The sequence below is a fragment of the Malania oleifera genome, chromosome 11, assembly GCF_029873635.1.
Source record: "Malania oleifera isolate guangnan ecotype guangnan chromosome 11, ASM2987363v1, whole genome shotgun sequence".
Classification (NCBI taxonomy): Eukaryota; Viridiplantae; Streptophyta; class Magnoliopsida; order Santalales; family Ximeniaceae; genus Malania; species Malania oleifera.
Window position 1 is genome coordinate 71,305,059 of NC_080427.1, and position 21,289 is coordinate 71,326,347.

Genomic DNA, 21,289 nt, shown 5'->3' on the forward strand with positions numbered 1-21,289 from the left:
CTTCCTGGTTTTTCCAGATTATCTGTAAGAGGATGTCTTATTCTCCACTTTGTACAGTCCTGATATTTTAATGAAATTTCTTCTTTTTTTTCTATACAAAAAAAAAAAAACCAAATCAAGCTCAAATCGAGATGCGATTTTTAAAACCTCGTAACAGAGTTGAGCTTGACTTCAACAACCATACGATCAACCAAGATTGAGTCAAATTTCAAGCCTAAAATTTCCAAATCAAGTCAAGCTCAACTATTCAACTGTGCCAACTCCATTCAACTCAAGTACATGCCTAACTCATCAAAGCCATATGGCTACCCCTTCAAAATAGGCAATTCAATAATACCATATGGACAGGATATCTAACAACAGTGAAAATTCACAAACACAACCCTCAAACACTACACGCCCTAGAATACTTGCGATAAAAAAAGACAGACTGGGATGATAAACTGTGACATAATGAACCTGAACAAAACAAAGCCTGAAAAGTAGTAGGAAAGAACAATGAACACGATGGTTAATTCACAAAATGTCAGCATTCATAAATCATCCAATTCTTTATGCAGGATGTGTCTATTGTCAAATTTTGTTCTCACTGTCAACCTAAAACAATGAGGCACGCAAAATTTTCAAATTTAAAACCATCAACATACAAAAAAACATTCCTGTTGAAAAGAAGTTAAAACAGCTAAAAGAGCATCAATTACCACCCAAATATAAAGGTTGAACCATAGTTGTAAAACCTAGACTGGTGAACAACCACCCATTAAGCCCACTGGGTCAGTAAACCAATGGTCGAACAGGACCAGTAATACTTATATACATACATACATACATACATACACAGAGATATACAACAAAGACCCTGGCGATAATTGCATATTAGGTAATTAGAGTTAAGACAAATTCATATTAACACCTAATATAATATTTGTACTACTTTTCACATTGTTTAGGAACTGTTCCAACCAATGTTACCTAGAATGTGGACTGCTCTGTTCCATGAGGGAACAGGATCACGGTATGGCACATGCTCTAAAATTTGAAACATTAGGGTGTTAGTATTCTCTAGTAACTTGGTTGAAACTCATTAATATTACCAGAAATTCCATAAATATTGAGCAATAATGAGAAAAAAATGCTTGATTCATGAAAATTTATTTAAAGATAAATTAGGTAATGGTTTAATTAATTTGTATGCTTATACTTATTTTATATATGTCCAGTTTATTATTTACATGCACTACAACTATTTACATATATTCTCTGTTCAATTAAACTATCATATGTATAAACAGGTGCAATGGTAACATCCTTCTCCACCTCTTAGGAGGTCCTGAACTTGAGACTTCTTAGATGCACTACAACTTGACAGGGCTAGGCTGAGTCAGGACGTGTAGCCGAGTTTTGACCAGTTGACTCTGGTTCTTGAAAAATCCTGGTTTCAGCTATAGCCAGACCACAGTAACCGAACCAGTTCCAGACCAAGTGGTATTTAAAAGTATGGTGATTCTTTAAAAGTATGTTGAATCCCTATGACACTGAAACAATGCAAATAGACTCCAACATCATCCGCATCATCTGCTGTACACAAGTAGTAACCTTAAAAGAAGGCAGTCTTCCAAATAAAGTATATATACCATACTCATTCCCAATGACTACATACATGCAAAACTGTGTGCACGTGTGTTCGCATGCAATGCATGCATGCATGTATAGTGGATGTGAAAACTTAATCCAGATACATTCATGTATCTGCACCATAGTAGTCAAAAGCGTGCTTGAGACATGCCTAGGCGCAAAGTGCAGTGGGGCAACGAGGCTAGCACCTCATTCCTGTTTAGGTAAGGCGACCCTTAAGAGGCGCAGGCAGGTGCACTGATGCGCCAGGCGCAGTGAGTCGCACCTTGAAATTTTTTAAGCTGTTAATAAAGAAAATGTAGCCAGAACGAGCCCTAGCCCTCTTCCAGCAATCCATCCTTCGACACGAACCAGCCTTACTGCCCTAGCCCTTCGTCTTTGAGCCTTCGACTCAAACCAGCAGGATTCATCTTCAACCCGGAACCCTCCTCCTTCTCCTTCTTCTACTGCCTGCTGCTTCTTCTTATAATATTATATGTAATTAATTATGTAGTTTAATGTAAACATTTTTTACTGAATTTAGCTGCTGTTCTGTAATTTGTTTGGAAATGCAGTATACAAACTATACATTTTTCTGAAATATATTATACATTGCTTTTGTATTTAGGATAACAGGTCTTAAATATTAAATGGATTCTGGAAGTAGAAAATCTGCCTCTGCAAAGAAAAATTCTGCATGGAAGTATGCACATTTGGATAATCAAAAAAATATAAATAATTTGACTTGCAATAATTGTCGCAAAGTCGCGAAGGGAGGACTATTTCGGGCAAAAGAACATATTTTTGGAGGATTTCAAAATGTAAAAGAATGCTCTAAGTGCCCTGCTCATCTACGTGAGGAGATTAGGGAGTATATGTCGAAGATATAGAGGAGTAAAATGAGTTTTTGCCCGACTTTGATGACATAGATCGCTATGGTGAAGATGAAAAGGATGAAGTTCAGAAAATTGACTCTCGTGGCAAGAGAGTGCTTAGTAGTGGAAGTCGAAGTCGAAGTTCATATCAATCCACCTTGAAGAAACCAAAATAGAAGGGGCCTAAAGACTTGTTTTTTACTCATGATCCAAAGAAAGCGGTTCGAGCTTAGAAAAGGGAAGATTAAGCAAATAACAATAAATGCGGTGTGCAAGAAAGAATTAAGACAAAAGGCCATGGCAGATTTTGCTAGGTGGATGTATAATGTTAGAATACCATTTAATGTTGTATGTTTGGACAGCTCTGCAATGGCACTTGAATCGAATGGGCAATACAGTCCAGGAATAAAGCCGCTTAGCTATCATGAAGTGAGAGTTCCTTTCCTAAAGCGGGAAGTTAGTTGAACGAAAGAGTTGATGAAGGTCCATAAGGAGGAATGGGCAAAATATGGATACTCAATTATGCCTAATGGTTGGAGAGATTCGGTTGCTAATAAGGACATAATAAGCTTCTTAGTGAACTCTTCAAGGGGATCAGTGTTCATCGAGTCTATTGATGCTTCTAATATTGTCAAGAATGTAGATAGAATGTACAAAATACTTGATGAGATGGTGGAGGAAATTGGAGAATCAAATGTGATTCAAGTAGTAACTGATAATGCTTCAAACTATGCTTCCGCAGGTAAGAACTTATTTCTAGAATTATATTCTATGGTGTATATATATTGTTTATTTTAATATTTTAATGGCTTCACTCCTTGATTTTTGAACAAGGAGATTGTTGGAAGCAAAGAGGCCACATTTATATTGGACACCCTGTGCTGCCCATTGCCTCGATTTAATATCGAAGAATATTGGGAAGATGCCTTCAATTCAAACAATTTTGAAAAGGGCAATATTTTTTAATGGATATATTTATAACCGTGTTGGTGTGGTGAACTTGATGAGACAGTTCACTTGAGGAAAGGAGCTACAAAGGCCTGCAGTTACAAGATTTGCAACCACCTTCATCACTCTTCGTTCGATCCACCTTCAAAAAACAACTTGAGGAAGATGTTTACTTTTGAAGATTGGAATACTACTAAATAGGCAAAGGAGGCGGCTGGCAAAAGACCAGCTAGTATTGTTTCGATGCCTACCTTTTGGAGTACCATTGTCTTAAATTGACAGGCCCACTTTTCTGTGTACTCCATTTGGTTGATGGGGAAAAGAAACCTGCAATGGGATATATTTATGAAGGAATGGATAGGGCTAAGGAAGCCATAGCTAAGGCTTTCGGTGGGAGAGAGGATAAATTCAAGGAGACATTTGAAATTATTGATACGAGGTGGGTATGCCAACTCCATCAACCTATGCATGCAACTGCACACCACTTGAACCCAGAATTACACTAGCGCTAGTGGCCTATTTGGAATTGACTTGGCAATGAGACAAAGAAAGATAAAAACACCGGATTTTTACTACCTCTTTCTATCTAAAATTATTTTTTGCTATTTAGCTAGTAGTTATTCATTTAAAATTTATTTTATAACAGGGCAATGGTGGATGTCATTCGGATCATCAGCTCCAAACTTGCAAAAGTTTGCTGTGAAAATCCTTAGCCTCACATGACGTGCTACCTGCTGCGAAAGAAATTGGAGCATATTCCAACATGTAAGTCATTAGGATATCGTGGATTAAAGAACATGAACTACCAGCCCACTGCATTTTAGAATCATTATTTACTATATTACTTTAAACTTCTTGCAGCTTCATACCAAAAGGAGAAATAGGCTAGCCCAACAACGCTTGAATGATTTGGTATTTGGGAAATATAATTGAACTTTGAGGCTTCGATACAACAAGCGTGACACCATTGATCCCATCCTTCTTAAGGACATTGATGACAGTAATGAGTAGTTGATTGGTAGGATGGATGGCAATTCCGATGAGGATGATGAACTTGTGTTTGAATATGATCTTTTTACTTGATGTTATGTCGCTAGAGCTTCTGGAGTAAATAACCCCCTGCATCACACTAGATCAAGAATAAGTGCAAATATGTCATCATATTCTAGAGGAAGAGCTTCATCTAGCAATGCTTGGGGCCGGACTATAGTGTTGGAACTTGTAAATGAGGATAAGATCCAAGTGGATAGTGCAGAGGAGACACGAGAAAGAAAAGATGCTAGAGCAAAAAATTCTGATGATTAAGAGGAAGATGATGATATCTTGGCTGACTTAGTTGATGATGAGTGACGACTGATGATTGAGGAGGATCTTTAGATTTTAGACTTCGAAATCTTTTATTGTACTCTTTTCTTTTGATGTTGAACTATGTTGATGCTTTTGGGCCTTCAGCCTAGCAATTTCATTAAATTTCCAATTTTGGTATTGAATATTTTGGAATTTTAATTTCTAATATTACTATTGATGTGTTCATATTACCCACCAAATAGGCATTGTACACAATTTTAATAATTGTGCGCCTCACCTTCGTGAGGTGCACGCCTCGCCTTGCACCTCGCACCTTAGCTCCAAAAACCCTCTGCGCCTCAGTGCGCCTTGCACTTTTGACTACTATGATATGCACATGTGGGGTGTGTGTGTGTGGCATGGTTGTTAAAATCGTGATCCGGATAGTAGAATCATAGGATCCTACTTTACTAAGACGATCTTGATCCTATCTAGAATCACAAATTGGTAGGATCATAGTAAGATCGTGGTACGATCATAAGATCTTACATTCTTTCACAATTTTAAATTCTTTACTAAAATACTTCTTATATAGGCTGACCTTTTGTCCAATATAACTTACATATGAAATGGACAACTTAGAAAGTGATTTGGTTTATTTTATATTGACGAAATTATGAATCAAAAATTTATTTTTTGATTCATTGGTGACTATTAAATGCAAACTTTAAACATTAAAAATGAAGATAGATAAATAACGCATTGATGCATTTAACAATAATGATAATATTAGTGATGATTTTAATAATAGCCTCAATTAAGTGATTGATAGTCTTAGTGATGCCAATGAGATCAATGGTAGCTTGGATGCTGACATTTAAGGTAGAAGCTAGCTTGATAGTTTAGCCTTAGTTTGTTAAGAATTTTTTTGAAAACAAAAATTGGATATTCATGTTGTATGTTTGTCTGCTGACTGATTTGTCTAAAAAAATATGTTCTTTTTTTTATATAAGTGATTATTTCATTTTCTTTGTAAACCAGTTTGATTAAGTTAGGAATGCAACAATTTGAACACTTCATCTTTCCTTCTTTTTGTAATATGAGGACCCTACCATAGATACTTGAAAATTTTTGAGTCTTCAGCACTTACTAGCTAATTTTGTAGGTTTATATCATAGAAGCTTATGAAAAAAACAACATACACATGCATTTTTCATATTTATTTATGCATTTAGTAGAATCTTACAATCCTTGATCTGATTCTATGATCTGATCCTGCAAACCATCCTAGTGATTCTACGTAGGATCCCAATTTTAATTACCTTGGTGTGTGGGGATAAGAAACATTATATATATAAACTCACATAACCTTGTATTTTCCTTTCAACACCCCTGTTTCGAAGCTAAATCAAACAAATACAACCGAATACAGCTAATGATAAAAACAAGATGTGATATATTTACAGCTAGTGGTAAAAGCAATGATATTCACTACAATGCAGCCACCAAACAAGCTGCAGATACATATCACAAGCAAAGACTACATACCTATTGATAAGCACAATGATCGTCGAGTTACTAAGAGTTTTAACTGTAGCAGACCTAAGCTGGTCCAGCAATAAACCCAAACTTTGACTGGCCTCAGTCGATAAATCCCCCACATTGAGCAGGGGGTGTCCTCCACGGAGCCAAGATACATTAAACTCAACTGACTTCCCTACAGAAAAAGCAATGTGAGTATGAGCATAAGCAACTGATAGAGAAATTATAGTAACCATCCATATGGCCACCCATTTTGTGGAGAACATTTTTTTTCATTTTTTTTCACTTTGATAAGTATTTCATCATGGAGCACCAAGGCAGTGCCAACCCAGAGCAAAAAGATATAAAAGAATTACACATTATATGTATTAAAAAAATAAAAAAATAAAAAAAATAAAAACAGAGCCCTAGACGAGATCTGCTGAAATTTTTTTCATAGCTCCAAAAAAATGGGTATTCAGAAAAAGCATCCTTCAATTTCTGTACAGTTGACAGTTGACACCTTAATGCACCAGAACACATGCAGGGGGCTCATACCCCACAGCCTCCTATTGCTATGACTGCAGCCCTAAGCTTCCAGTCATAAACAGAGAAGGAAATATTTTATGGCATGCCCTGGCTAATTTGCAATGCAGCAATGGTATGTCTGTGCTTTCCCCTGCATCTTTACACACAAGCACTTGTGATGTAGATGTGCAACAGAGAAAGAGGAGAGATAGAAAAACAGACAGATTAGAGAGCAAAATATGGGATAGGAGAGAGAAAACAGAGGATAAAAAGGAACAGAAAGAGAAAACAAGGAAGAAAAGAAAGAAGAAGCAACATGGGAAGGAGAGAATTAAAATCAGGGAAACGGGAGAGAGACTGCCATGAGATAGAAACATGAAAATCAATAAATCATCCAATTTTCTTTTTTTTTATCGCAAAAGAAATATATTAAGTTAGAGAGAGAAATTACAAACTAGGAGGGGACGAGATTCTAATAGCAGAAAAAGACGAGAGAAAAAAAAAAAAAAAACTTATACAATTTAAAAGTAGCCAACCTAATTTAAGAAAACCCCTCTTTACACCCTTCACTTCAAAATTGATAGAACTGTGTAATCTCACTAGTTCCCGTAGGCCTTCCATGGCTTTTCTTTTAGCTCCATCTAATCAAACTTCATTCCCTCCATTACCCCCAGCCACAAAGCCATCATCCCACGGTTTTTGAGCACCTACATTCTGCACATTAACCTCCTCCGCAGGAGTGGGTAATAACCATGGTCTTAAATTTCCACAAAATTGTTGAAATATCTTGTTTCTGTCACCCTGGAAATTGAAATGGCGGTCGATTTCCGGCTTGCATAATTTCCGCCAAAATCTCAACAAATAATCCGAAATTTATCAAAATCTCAAAATTTTAGCAAAACTTGTCCAAATTTTAACTAATCAATAAAATTTCCTCAGAATTCAAATGAGAGATTTAGGACTCAGGAGTGAAGTGAAATCACTCTATTAATTTATTTTATTTATTTTTGTCAAAACAAAAGATTATTACAAGTGCTTTTGAAATTACATGAAAAAATAAACTTACAAGTTACAACAACATTTTATTTAACCATTCATGTCTAAATTATCATATTATTTGAATAATAAATAATATTTAAATGATTTATGAATTTCATTTGTATTAACTAAATATGTTTGATGTATATTATCTTACAAAGATGTTTGATACACATACTATATTACAACTTTTCCACGTCATACACAATATAGATGTGTTTAATTTGTAATATTTTAGTCCTAAAACTTACATTATTATGCCTGTAAATCATTTCTCAAGTTTCAAAAAGAATTCCATGTTTTCCTACTGATTTTCGTTATTTTTTCAAATCAAAATCAAAATTGATATCAAAATCAAAACTTCTGTCGAAATTTCCGCACTTTTGGAGCTTTGGAATTTGAGTAGAAATTGAAATTTAAATAACCCATCCCCGCATTGATTAGTCACAGCAAAATCTACACCCAAGGCCTTCTCCTCAAAAATAGGTATATCTTCAAACCTTCTGACAGAAAAGGAGGCACATATGAAATATCCTTGAGTGTGTCAGAAGAGTCGGAAACATAACCCATTATTATGTCACGAATCTAATCCAACAATAGTCCATACTCAATGTCCTCCTCCGAGATATCTCCCCTACCCCCACCCACCAACAACCTCCTTCCTGTTGAAAATTATCTCCTCCTATATAAAAATCAGACTTAGAACAATGCTGAGATTCGTACATAAAACTTTCCCACATCATCTATTTTAAAAATTTACCCCACCCCCCCTGCAGGGTCCATAGTTGAATCCACACAATTATTAACAAGCAATCTATTCTTACTTCTCCCTTCTTTCCCTGCTGATCAACGCTTATACACTTCATATCCACAGCTTTTTACACTCTTTCCTATCCCTGCTTTTACCAGAAATACTCATCTCTTGTGTATGTGAACCATCACCAAAACATTTCCTATTCTGGCCTCTAACTGACTGCAGGAGGATTCTCATTTCCAGCTGATTGCAGACAATTCTGGCCTCCAACTGGTCGCAGCTCCTGTTCCACCAGAGAATTTCCCTCCTTTAGTCCATTACTCCACCCCTAGATGAACAACCCTGGCCCATATTGCAATAGGAAGGCTTGTAGGCCTCACTACCACTCGAAGCCCACAAAAGGAAACCCTTAACCCATATTAGAATATTTATAAACTCCATGGGCTTTTACACCTACCTCCTGGGCTGTAACCACTGTTTATATAACATGCTTGTTCAATGGATTGGCCCAATTGGGAGAGGATCCCTCTTTACTTTCCAACAAAGGTTTCATATCCAACATCATTTTTATCCTAAATATGGGCCTGTTTGAATGACTAATCCAACCTAGATACCAAAGAACTTCCCCCTCTATCTCACATACCTGGACCAGGTCCAATACAAACGGCAAACACCCCAGCCCAATCTTCATCTCTTCCGCCTACCCAAGAGAAATACCAGCTGCCCCAACCAATCTGGCAGCCCCTGCCATAGACCTAGCCACCTTGACTGTCAGAATCCTCTTCTCTGAACGACAATTCATGATTTCCAGCAGTCAGATTCCTTTGATTGAAAATCACCACCAGACCAAGTACATATACGATCCTTCCCTGTCGTCACACCCTTCCTCCATGTCTGATCATCTCAGACTACACCCTTCGCCCTTGCCAAACTCCTATGCTGCCACCACCAGACTCTATGATCAATGGACTGTCTTACTTCATCTCTGCGACCACAACCGAAGACAGAGCTCCCCCACCGCTTCACGAAACCCATTCACAAAGCTTTTCCACCCATTACCCTAAACCGTCATCAAAAGTGTAGGGGATAGAATCATAAAATCAAGATGGTCTTTGGCCAAGAGATAATAAATGTCATTAGTTCTTATGCTCCTCAAATAGGCTAATGGAATCCAAATCCTACAAACAGTTCACTAATGGAATCCAAATCTAGCATACATTTTCCCGAGATTTGAGTCAGAATGACCAACAAGTTCAGAATTCTAGCAGCATATTAGATTTGAAACAAGATCATGGGGTGGAAATCATGTCAAGTTTCAAAGAGGTACTAGAAGGCAGTATGGAAAAGAGTAAAAAAGATGAAGTTTGAGGAGTAATCTAATAATTGGAGTCTTAATGTGGAAAGATTTGAGGGTAAAAAAGTTTATGCTTATAGGGAGGCAGCTTGTATGGATGCTGAAATGAAGAGGTTTTTGAAGAAAAGAGAGAAAATTCTGGTGATTCAGTGCCAAAGTTACTAAGGAGATGGGAGGACTTTTCAGATTTAGAGAGTGATGATATTAGTGAGTTTGATTGTGGTAGGAGTTTGTTATTGGACGAGAAACGAGAAAAATATGGGTACATTTCTGATTCTTGCAATGAAACAAGGGATTCATCGTATGCCCATCCACCTCCAATGGAAGGCTTGCAGGGAGTTTCTGTTTTTGATAACACTGGGTTGGTGAACAAGTTATGAAGTAGGGATGGAATTTTGCCTACACATGTGGGGGAGATTCCTAAGAAGGACTTAGAAGCTCAATATCTTTCGGATAAAATGGATTTAAAGTAGAGTGATAATGGAGGAAATGAAGTGCGTATGGATGATGGTAAAAGTCGAAAGATGAAAGGACAAAAGAGAATAGGCGAATTTAAAGAGCTCAGTAAAATATGATGGAAAGGGTTTGAAAAGGGGGTTCCTTGGCTAAAATTGTTTTGTTTTATTTTTTATTTTTTTTCTTTATTTCGTGGACTTCTTGTCTCCGCACATTGTACCTTCTCTTCTTTTCATCTAATATATTTTCCTCATCAAAAATTCCTACCCCATTCTTATGTTTTTCTTTTCCAGTATACTAAGTTTGAATCCTAATTTTTCAATTTCTCTAGCTTTCTCCCCTACCCACTTAGTTTCTTGAAGACAGATTACATTAATTCTTCTTCTAATCATTATGTCCACTATCTCCATGCTTCTACCCATAATTGTCCTATAATCCAAGTTGCTAATCGAATCCTAGCCTGCTGAACTAATTTCTTTACCTGCCCATGTCCAAAATGATGCAGCAACCCTCACATATTTGACATCATACCCAGGTGCCAACATGGTGCATCAGTTTAGGGTGACAACCTAGCCCACCCTGGCCCACTTTTCGCTACACCCAGGTTGTATAAGCGCAACGCATTGCTTCTAGGGGCACCCCAGCGAATAATTGGTAAGGATTTATATCATAATGACCTAACAAGTTTTATGCTAATTGTCAGCTATCTAACGCAACCCTCCTCCTTTAACCAGGCTTAGGATCAGTTGTGTGTGAAAATATTAGGATATTGAGTGCATCCCAAGAGGAGTATTATCAAAAAAAAAAAAGGAAATAACTCAAAGCTATCTTTTATTAAATTAAGCCAAGTCATCCTTTAGTAGCCATCTACAAGAGTTACAAAATATCATAAACCCAACTTTGACTCAACCCAACTAGGGCCTCAAACATCATAGTGGACTAATATGAAAGGGTTTACTACCTGTTTATTGGCTTGGAAAGTAAATGGAACATAATGATACTTTCCTTAACAAGATTTGTGCTTAAGACTAGACACAAAACTCAAGGTAGGAACTAGTTGTTTTAACTTGTCTAATGAAGGATGGCCAAGGCAACAACAAATTTGGAGCAGTGTAGTGTAGCAGCAGTGCATCAATAGAAGGAGATAGCAACAAGTAACAAAGTTCACCAGCCCCGAAACTTCTTGGACTACTAGGTTGACAAGTAGAATCACCTTGTCTAACAAAAAATAGAACAAGGAGTTGAGGAATGGGTGCCAGAGGAAGCATGAAGGATGTGACAATAAACATCAGCTAAAGATGACAACTCTGCACCACCAAGAATCTCAAATAGCCTTGAAATAGGGTTTCAAACCAGATATGAATCTAGGACCCAAAGGACTGTCATACTCCCTTTGCTCTTGCATCTTACAAACAGCAGTTGTTATGAGTAGCAGGACGTTGAGTTTCTTGTAGAAGCACCTCATTTCTGCAAACTATTATGTGACACTCATGTCTCCCTGTTGTAAGGAGAGATGGTACAAGTTATTGAATATAAAAGTTTGACATAATCCAATGCATGCATCCAAGCATATTCACATAAAAATGCATGCACATCCATGCAATTTGAGGTTCCATCGAGTTCCATGAAAGACAATCAATGCATCTTTTTGGACCCATACTTCTTTCTATTTGTGATGGCATGTTTAGATTTGCCTAAGCCCGTCAAATAGATCTTGATGGTCTTAAACCATTGCAACTACTTCTTTCCGCCCAACTTTATGATTGTAATCTACGGAAATCAAAAGGAAACATAATTTTGGGATTCATTAGACTCCATCCCAACACACAACTGAGACTTCTAGAACAAAGCACAAACACACAACGAACCAAATAATCAACTAGAAAAAATCACAAGCATATTAACACTGACAAATGGACTCTCATGGTACCAAACAATCATTAACAAAGTGTTGTGAGTGATCAACAAAAAAAAAAATTAGACCCTTGAACAAGAACATGACCCACAACTTGATATTATGGCTTATAAAAGGATTCAAGACATGAAAGAGCAAATCATATCAAAAACCAAGGCTTAACGAAGCCTCACACACCGGCGCAAGCAGTCGGGGCTATCGATCTCTAATTGGCAAGTGATGGTACATGGCTGGTTTCCAGCAACAAGGTCTTAAATTTCGATTTCAACTCAAATTTCGAAGCCCCAAAAGTACAGAAATTTCAATTTCAATGTCAATTTCGATTTCAATTTAAAAAAAATAATGGAAATCAGTAGTAAAGTGTGGAATTCTTTGTGATTTATAGTATGTGTATCAAATATATTTGTAATATCATGTACATTAAACATATTCAGTTAATACAAATGAAATTCATAAATCATTTAAATATCATTTATTATACAAATAATGATAATTTAAACATGAATGATTAAATAAAATGTTGCTTCAAGTTTATTTTTTCATATAATTTCAAAAGCACGTGTAATAATCTTTTGTCTTGATAAAATAAATTAAGAGAGAAATTCACTTCACTCCTAAATCTCTTGAAGAAATTTCATTGTATAGTTAAATTTCAATAAGTTTCACTAAAATTTTGAGATTTCAATAAATTTCGGATGGTTCGTTGAGATTTTGATGGAAATTATGCAAAACGGAAATCGAATGCCATTTCAACTTCGAGGGTGACAGAAATTGGAAATTTCAATAAAAATTTTGACACTTACGTGGAAATTTAAGACCGTGTCCAGCAATGAGATCCCAAGACACCATAGATGCGTCTGTGGACATCTGTGGTGTTGATTTGTTGGAAAACACACAGGATATTGTCAGATAAACAGTGGCAACGACAATAGACTACTTCCGTCAAAACTTTGTTTTTCTGGCGATTGCTGGAGCATTTTTTAGCCATTGGCTGTGTGGATGACCTTCCTATGGTATACATACATAGGATTAAGTAATTTAGGGCTTGTTCTGGCTGTAGGAACTTAGGATTTAGGTCTCACAATCATGCTCTCATACATGTTAATATTATTGCATGAATTGGGAGACTTATCATAGCCATAGGTCACCCCCTCTATTTATAATATATGTCAAGCACAACGCAATGACCATAATACCCTCCCCATTCAACTCTTTGTTACCAACATAGGAAATAACACTAAATAACCAATGACCAATGACAGTATCCAATAAAATATGAGAGAGAAAGCCCAGTGTGGCAGCAATAATTAAATGATAGACTGGGCAAAAGGCAGCCCTACAGTCCCAGATTCTTGTGTATGTGCGCGCACATCATAAGCTTATTGCTCCCATAGCACAAAGAGCAAGGGACGGCCTAGTGGTACACCTGGCCTTGGTGCTTCCTTATGTTCTGAGTTTCACTCGTCCCATCCCCAGGGCTTTGCCCTAGCAATTAACTCGGAAAAAAATAAATACTGCATCACAAAAGCAAGCTGCATTACCTTCAGAGGCTTGATGAGGTGGCTCCGAAGTACCATTAGGATCAGGTGTATAGAGAAGAATTATTGCTTCAACAAACTTCAGTGCAAGTAACCTTATCCCGTCACTTCTCGGCTTATAAACACATTGTTACAACAAATCAGACTATGCACATTATCAACATTTACTTGTCACTTGATAAGACTAATAATATACCTGAAATGCTATGGAGTATATCTTTTCCTTGAATTTTAGCATCCATGCCCATGATGATTCAATTGAGTCTTCCAACTCACTAGAGAATAAACCCTGAAACATCATAGGGTCATATGTTGGAGATTAAGAACAACAGAAGGGCATTGTTGACAAACATGAGAATGCAAGAGAGTGTGGTTGCAATATATGGTTTAGATTTACCACAACTTTAAAGAACTCACTAGAATATAATTTTAAATTGAAAATTGACTTCTGTGTCTAATATATAACATATCAAGAATTAGTTCAGTAGAATAAATTTTAAAAATATAATTTGAAGCCGCTGTTTCTAGATTTGCTTTGTGAATGTAACTTAATCTCTCACCTCTCTGATTCACATTGCACAAATTACTCAATATACCAAATTTGTTCAGGCAGACATTTTTTAAAATATAAAAACTGAAGACAGCTCAATCCTTTCAACCCAACACTAGTTCATATGAGCGATGAGGGGCCCTCCCTTGCCAAATGTAAGTGGCAATGAAAGAGCTGGCTCCTTTAATTGTTGAGACGTCAACACTAGCTTAGGTGATGCATGCTTATCTCTTAAAACATACATGAAGAACCATGTGAGTGGGTGGGCTTCTAATTCTTGAAATAAGCTAAAGTAAAACACAAATATATATATATATATATATATATATATAACAAAATATAGACAATCTTTAATAACATATCAGTCATACAAATGTAAGTGGGGATGAAAGAGCTCACTTGTTTAATTGTTGAGAGGTCAACACTAGCTTAGGTGATGCACGCGTATGTCTTAAGACACACATGAAGAACCATGTGGGTGGATGGGCTTCTAATTCTTGAAATAAACTAAAGTAAAATATACAATATATATATAACAAGATATAGACAACCTTTAATAACATTTCAATCTCACAGAATGTCTGTGAGACATAGACGTGTCACTGTTTACACGTCTAGCATTTGCAGATAAAGATTATTATTGAAAAATATTTAGTCCTATAGAATCAACCTGGGACATGAAAATCACAATTCCATGTGACTGATTCAGATAGAGCCTACCTGAATTGCAACTTTTCCAAGTGTACAACGAAATAAATCAATTCCACAAGTGATGGCTTGTCTAGCGACAGCTGGTGTGCCATCATTCAGAACAGCTAACAAAGCAGGAACGATTTCAGGTAAGAATCGTATATGCTTCAAACCAATTTCACCAATTATCCTGCATTAAAATAAATGATAATCAAATAAGCTTGGCCATGGTTCAGACCTATTACCAAACCAAAATTGTAGACATTATTATTGTCATACAAACTTGAGAATTTGTACAAATGAAGAATATCATGAAAAATAAACAAAATTAATTCTTCTACTAGTCCAGTTCCATCCAAAAAAAAAAAAAAGATTTATAAACACATGACTAAATTTACAATTTGTTTGCCAGTAAACTTTGGAGCTAGTAAAGTCAAGCTAAAGTGAATATTTTACTGTTTGTTCCTAAATCTCTCCCTCTCTCATAATTTTAAATAGAAGCAACAGGTAACGTAGAGTAACAGCGACAGGTGTAGTGGAAAGGGGGAACAACGGATGTTACATAATGGGAAGCAAGTGTAATGGCCGTGATTTTTTTCTAAGCACACACAATCTTATAAATATTAGTTTATTTGCATGTTTGAAGCTCTTAACCCTTCTTAAAGAGAGTTTCAGTGCATTGGATCCTTTAGTTCAACTTACTACGGGTCTTTAGTAAAGGCAATAACTTTTACATCTACATTAAACAGCTATTGGTAGAATATATATATATCACTTCTTCATTGATCACATGTGTGATAATTAATTAATAAAACAAAATAAATATGCACTCCATTAATCTACTAGACACATAAGACATTACAAATGATAATAAATTAACCAAATTTTATTAATTATTTGTTAAAGTAATAAAAATCTAGTATATTTAGACCAAAAAGGTATATTGTATAACTAAACCTAAGCTTTGAGATTATAATATATAATCATAAATTTATAATTAAATAAATAGAGTATCAACTTGAAACACAACAAAAACTAGAAAGAAAAGAAGGTTGAAGTTGAAAAATAAAGGAAAGAAATACCAAATTACTAATATCGTCAAATTTTTTTCTTTTAACAGAACTAAATTGCTAATTAATGCATCTTTTGTGAATATTAATAGAAATGAATATTTTTTCTACATTATCATCGTCATGACAATCTTCTATAACTCTCTTCACATAACTTAACAAGAATGACTTATGAAAGGGGACAAAAATAAAAATGAGAAGAAAGGTAATAAAATAAAAAATATAATTTTTTTTCTGTAGCTAATACTGCTAAAAAGCACTGCAATATGAAGATGAATATACCCATGAGGAGTTGGACATAGAGACTAACGCCAATGCTAATGCTGATGCATAATAATAAATATTATTTAAAAAACCAAAAAAAAAAAAAAAAGCAGTTGAGGCAGCCATAGCTTGGTTACCAGGGCAGATCCAGTATGGGGATCTAAATTGAGGCCTTCAACCACTATACCGTGCAAGTATTTTTGGTCTGAACAAAAGTGCCCCAGGGAGTGTTTAAAGTCGTAATATTGATTTATTTTTTATCTAAGAACAACAGAATTTTAGTAATTTTATAGTTTCTTGATGTGGATTTTAATTTTTAGATTATGGGTTCAATCATTTGATAGATTTATAGGTGAAATAGTGCAATAAGCTAGATTGGTCACACCAAGTATTCTTCACCATCAAGTGTATTACTAAAGCTATTCAAATCTGGCTACCAAATTGCTTATCAATCCAGGTTTAATCTCCCCATAAATATGCAATCTCTCTCTGAATTTGGTACCAGAGCCAAAACTTAGTCCAAATGAATCCCCATCTTCATCCCCTCATCTGTTGTTCATTGATGAGAGAAATCAACCTTGTCAAATTTGTGCCTTCGTCGTACGTTCCTCAAAAAAACCAATGATTGTCCACCAACCACCATCATCGCCCTCACTCAGCATTGTTCTTCCTGCCTTTACCAATTGTTTGCTAAAGATTTTGACAATAGCACACCACCATCTTGAACCACCATAAGTCTATTCCTAAAAACGATTCCACTGCCTTCAAGTACCAGCCATCAATAGTCACCTCCATTCATCCACAAACCCCCATATACTTCTACCTGTGCTAATCTTCCCATAAAAAATTGCTTCGGTCAACCAAGCATTACAACTTGCGGATGCATCATCTGCCAAAGACCTACCAGCAGTGAAGCTCAAATGCCTTGTAGTCTTATACCTTCTGCAGAGTGCTGATGCTGCAATGAGGCTGATGGAAATCTTGGACCAACTCCTAACTTGATAGGACAGCCCACATCTTGGTCAGCCAAGGCATACCCACTTTGGAAGCCTAAAAAATGGGACCTGTAGCAACTATATCATGCAAGAAGTACTTTTGGTCTAAAACAGAAGTGTTCCCAGCAGTGTTTAGAGTCATATAATTGATTTATTTTCATCATCTAAGAGTTAAGAGCATTTTAGTAATTTTGTAGTTCATGGACATGGACTCTATTTTTCGGTCGGGTTGTAATGCTGGTTAAGTTGTCTTTTTAATTGGATACTTAGATCTATAGTAAAATTCAAAAGCAGGTTAAGGTATTTTTCTAGCTAGTCAAAATTGACCACCTGCTTGCTTCGCCACCTAGCATTCTTGCTTACTAAGTTTAGTTTCCCTATAAAAATGTGATGCAATGATCTTTTTTTATAGCGCTGAATTGTGAATTGAGATTGTCTGTTTTTGTTTGTGGCTGCAGTCTTGGTGAACCCTTGCAAGGGTAACCATTTATCCCCTTTCCCTCTCTTTCATCTCCACTCTCTTCCTCCTTATCCCATCTTGTTGCATCAAAACATTTGACTGAAAATAGGTACAGGAACCAGCTGTCGAAAAGGATTTCAGGAAAGAAGAAAAGGTCAACCTTCTTTCTTTTCTTGATAGCAAAATAAAATTATATTAATGGAAAAAAAAAATTACAAGAGAAAGAATGAGATATCTCCCAAAGAAAATCTGAAACAAACCATAAAAACAACTAAAACCTACAGAGAAAAAGAAAAACTCAACAAGCCAGCACATTCCTTCAATCTCTTGGAATCTCCTGGAAACTATGTCCTCTAAAAAAAACCAAATCCAACCCACAACAGTGATGCTAAAAACTAGAAGTTATCCCAGACCAGCTCCCAAATTGATTTTTTCCCAGAGAATATTCGTGCATTAGATCCATCCATATACCCCACAAAATTGCAAATAGACCACACCTCCATAAGGCTACCCTATCCTTCTGCCAAAACCTGTAAGAGAAATGACTAGTAAATCTTCCGCCAATACAAGGACCCAACTCTCCCCCATAATACCAAATAGCTTATTCCAAATCCTCCAAGCAAACTGGCAGTGTAAAAGGAGATGAGAAGCTTTCTTAGAGTCCCTGAAACAGAGCACATAAACATCAGGACCAAGAGCCTTCAAAAGTTTCATATATTGCTGATGCGAAAAACTTCCAGGCATCATATCATTGATCAAACAAATTGAAATATACACTCACAATGAGGTATTTTAGGGATTATCATGCTTAGGACCTTAGGAGTAATTAAGTGGAAAATAAATTAGATCTAGCTGTAACAATGGGCTACTTAGGATCTAGGAAAGATTGAGGAAGGGAAAACACCAAATGTTGCATTAACAGATTCCATTCAGAAGAATTTTAAAGATTTTCTTTACCTTTTCCTCGTCATTTCCAAGGTACAAACAAATACTAAAGCTCTAGGATGATTTAAATACAGGCAATCCAGCTTCTATAATTAATTTTAAGGCTATAAAATAACATCTAATATCCGATAGACAAAACAAATTTGTTTTTTTTACCCTAAATTATCTTGCACAAGAAAACACTAATGTGGCATTCGATTCACGGAATATTTTTAAAATCCCAAGAACGTGATGCCCATTACATCCCATTCTCGTTGTTAAAGCTTGATATACATTGTTGGTCCACAATATAATAGCTTAAGCTTTTAAGTGAAGTCGTAATCTAACATGATATTAGAGCTGCTTACCAGGAGGTCCTGGGTTCTAGTCTTGTTGCCCGTGTTAATTGTGTGATGGGTAAAAAAGTATTGTATTCCCTTTAATAGGTGTTATTTATCATGTTTTTGTCCTCCACATGCTATTGGGTTGCTCATGTGGAGAGTGTTAAAGCTAGATATTCATTGTTGGCCCACAACATAATAGCTTAAGCTTTTAGGTGAGGTGGTAATCTAACACTCATATTTGTTTTGGGGCTGGAAAGTGACTTGTGCTAATATCAAAATCCCTAAGAATCATATTATAATGCAAAATAAAATATTCCCATGAGATAGACATCTCATTCTTGGAAACAGGATTCCTGGAATCTAACTCTTGGAAATAGGATACTTGGAGTACGTCTTTCGAGAGGGCATCTTAGATTCTATGAACCAAACAACACCTAAGATCACATTTGGTTTGCAGAATGGAACGGGCTGGGAAAGGAATGAAATAAAAAATTGAAAGAAGGACATAAAGGAATCAAGTGACAAATTTAATTCCATTCCATTCCTACCTACCAAACGCATAGCAAATCCAGAGGCCTTGGAATTCAGTCTGTTGATGTATTAATGTTAGCAACATTCAGTTTTGTTTGAGCCTCACTGATTTATTAAAAGCCAAAACATAACAAATTCTGATAATTAACCGAAGAAGAGAAGTGAAGAACAGTGACAGAGAGAGAGAAAGACCAAGAGATGACACATATAGAGACCAATTAAATTACATTTTTCATGTACAATCTGCTTCTCTCAATACCCTTTCTTCACAATACATTTGAGCACAATTCCTTACTAACTTCAAACAATAGCAAACTAACTCTGTAACAAAACCAGACCTCCAGATGTCAACTTTTATAGTGAATATAGCACAACTGAAACAGAAGAAAACAAATTTATAAACATAGTTACATAGTGATAGATCAGCAGAGTATATGGAAAAAAAAAATAACGGGATCAATCTGCAGAGAGAGAGAGATGCAGATCATTCCAGATTTTACTCATCTCTGTGATAAAAATAGGCAAACAAAAGACTAAAATACCCTCCAGAATCCAGATACTAGAATATCCCAAACTTCCTCTATGAGCAAACGTATTCTTCATCATTTCCCCTCAGGCTGGAGCATACAAATCGCCAATGCTCAGCTTGGAACAGAACTGTTGAAGCATTCCTCTAAACAAAGCTCAAGGAAATATATACCCAACTGGCCAAAAGAACTAACAAAAGGGAGGATTTTTACAATTTTGCACATCACAACATTTCCAAAAAAATGGCAATCAACATCAATATGTTTGGTCCTTTTATAAAATAAATAATTACTAGCAATATAATTGGTGGCTTGATAATCACAAACATATGCATAGGCTTGCAAGGGGCAAAACAAAGTTTTAAATTATGCAACCAAAAACATGTCATTTCACTAGTAATATGATCCATGGCTCCATATTCTTCTTTAGAGCCAGACAAGGCCACAGTTGTTGGTTCTTTGCTTCTCCAATTCACAAGATTTCCTCTAATGAAATGCAGTAACTAGGTTGACCATCTGTCAGTAAGATCAAGCAAACTGCATCCAACCAACAACATCTAGATGTCTGTTGATTTATACATGATACATTTACACATGAGCATTCATCAAGAATCAGAGTATTCTGCACACAGGGAGTATCAGGTCAAGTTACTATATAGTTACCAGAAACTGCTAACACCCTAGCGAACCATGTATTAATACATACATTCCAAGTCGTGGTACATTTTCATTCTGGAATGCTAAATCTAACAATCCTAAGTTTTAATTCAATATTTTTCATAGAACTTATTCTTTATTAGTTAAAGTGGAGAACTATCACATTATAATTCCATCCTAATTCATTACTATCTCACAAAAGGAAATCTCTTCTAGATTTTGAACACTTAAATGTTCTCCCCAAAATATACAAGTGCCACTACATATTTTTCACCAATATATATATATATATATATATATATATATATATATATATATACAAGTATGCCCCTAACATTCCACATTTTAGAGCATGTGTCGTACCACAATCCCATCCCCATTCCATGACCAGAACATTCCATATTCTAGGAAACATTGAGTTACTATCAAATAAATAAGCTAGCCAACCA

The 21,289-nt window shown here is 35.9% G+C and overlaps 1 protein-coding gene across 6 annotated transcripts in view; it reads right to left on the minus strand.

The window, feature by feature from the left end:
* LOC131168510 (uncharacterized) overlaps positions 1 to 21,289 on the minus strand; it is a 93,628-nt gene that overhangs the window by 53,455 nt on the left and 18,884 nt on the right. For all 6 annotated transcript variants that reach the window (XM_058128000.1, XM_058128001.1, XM_058127999.1 and 3 more), the window contains exons 2-5: positions 15,099 to 15,258; positions 14,025 to 14,117; positions 13,832 to 13,943; positions 6,273 to 6,441 (exon numbers count right to left, since the gene is read on the minus strand). In XM_058128000.1, the coding sequence (XP_057983983.1) occupies positions 6,273 to 6,441; positions 13,832 to 13,943; positions 14,025 to 14,117; positions 15,099 to 15,258 (534 nt within the window). The remainder of the gene's footprint in view (positions 1 to 6,272; positions 6,442 to 13,831; positions 13,944 to 14,024; positions 14,118 to 15,098; positions 15,259 to 21,289) is intronic.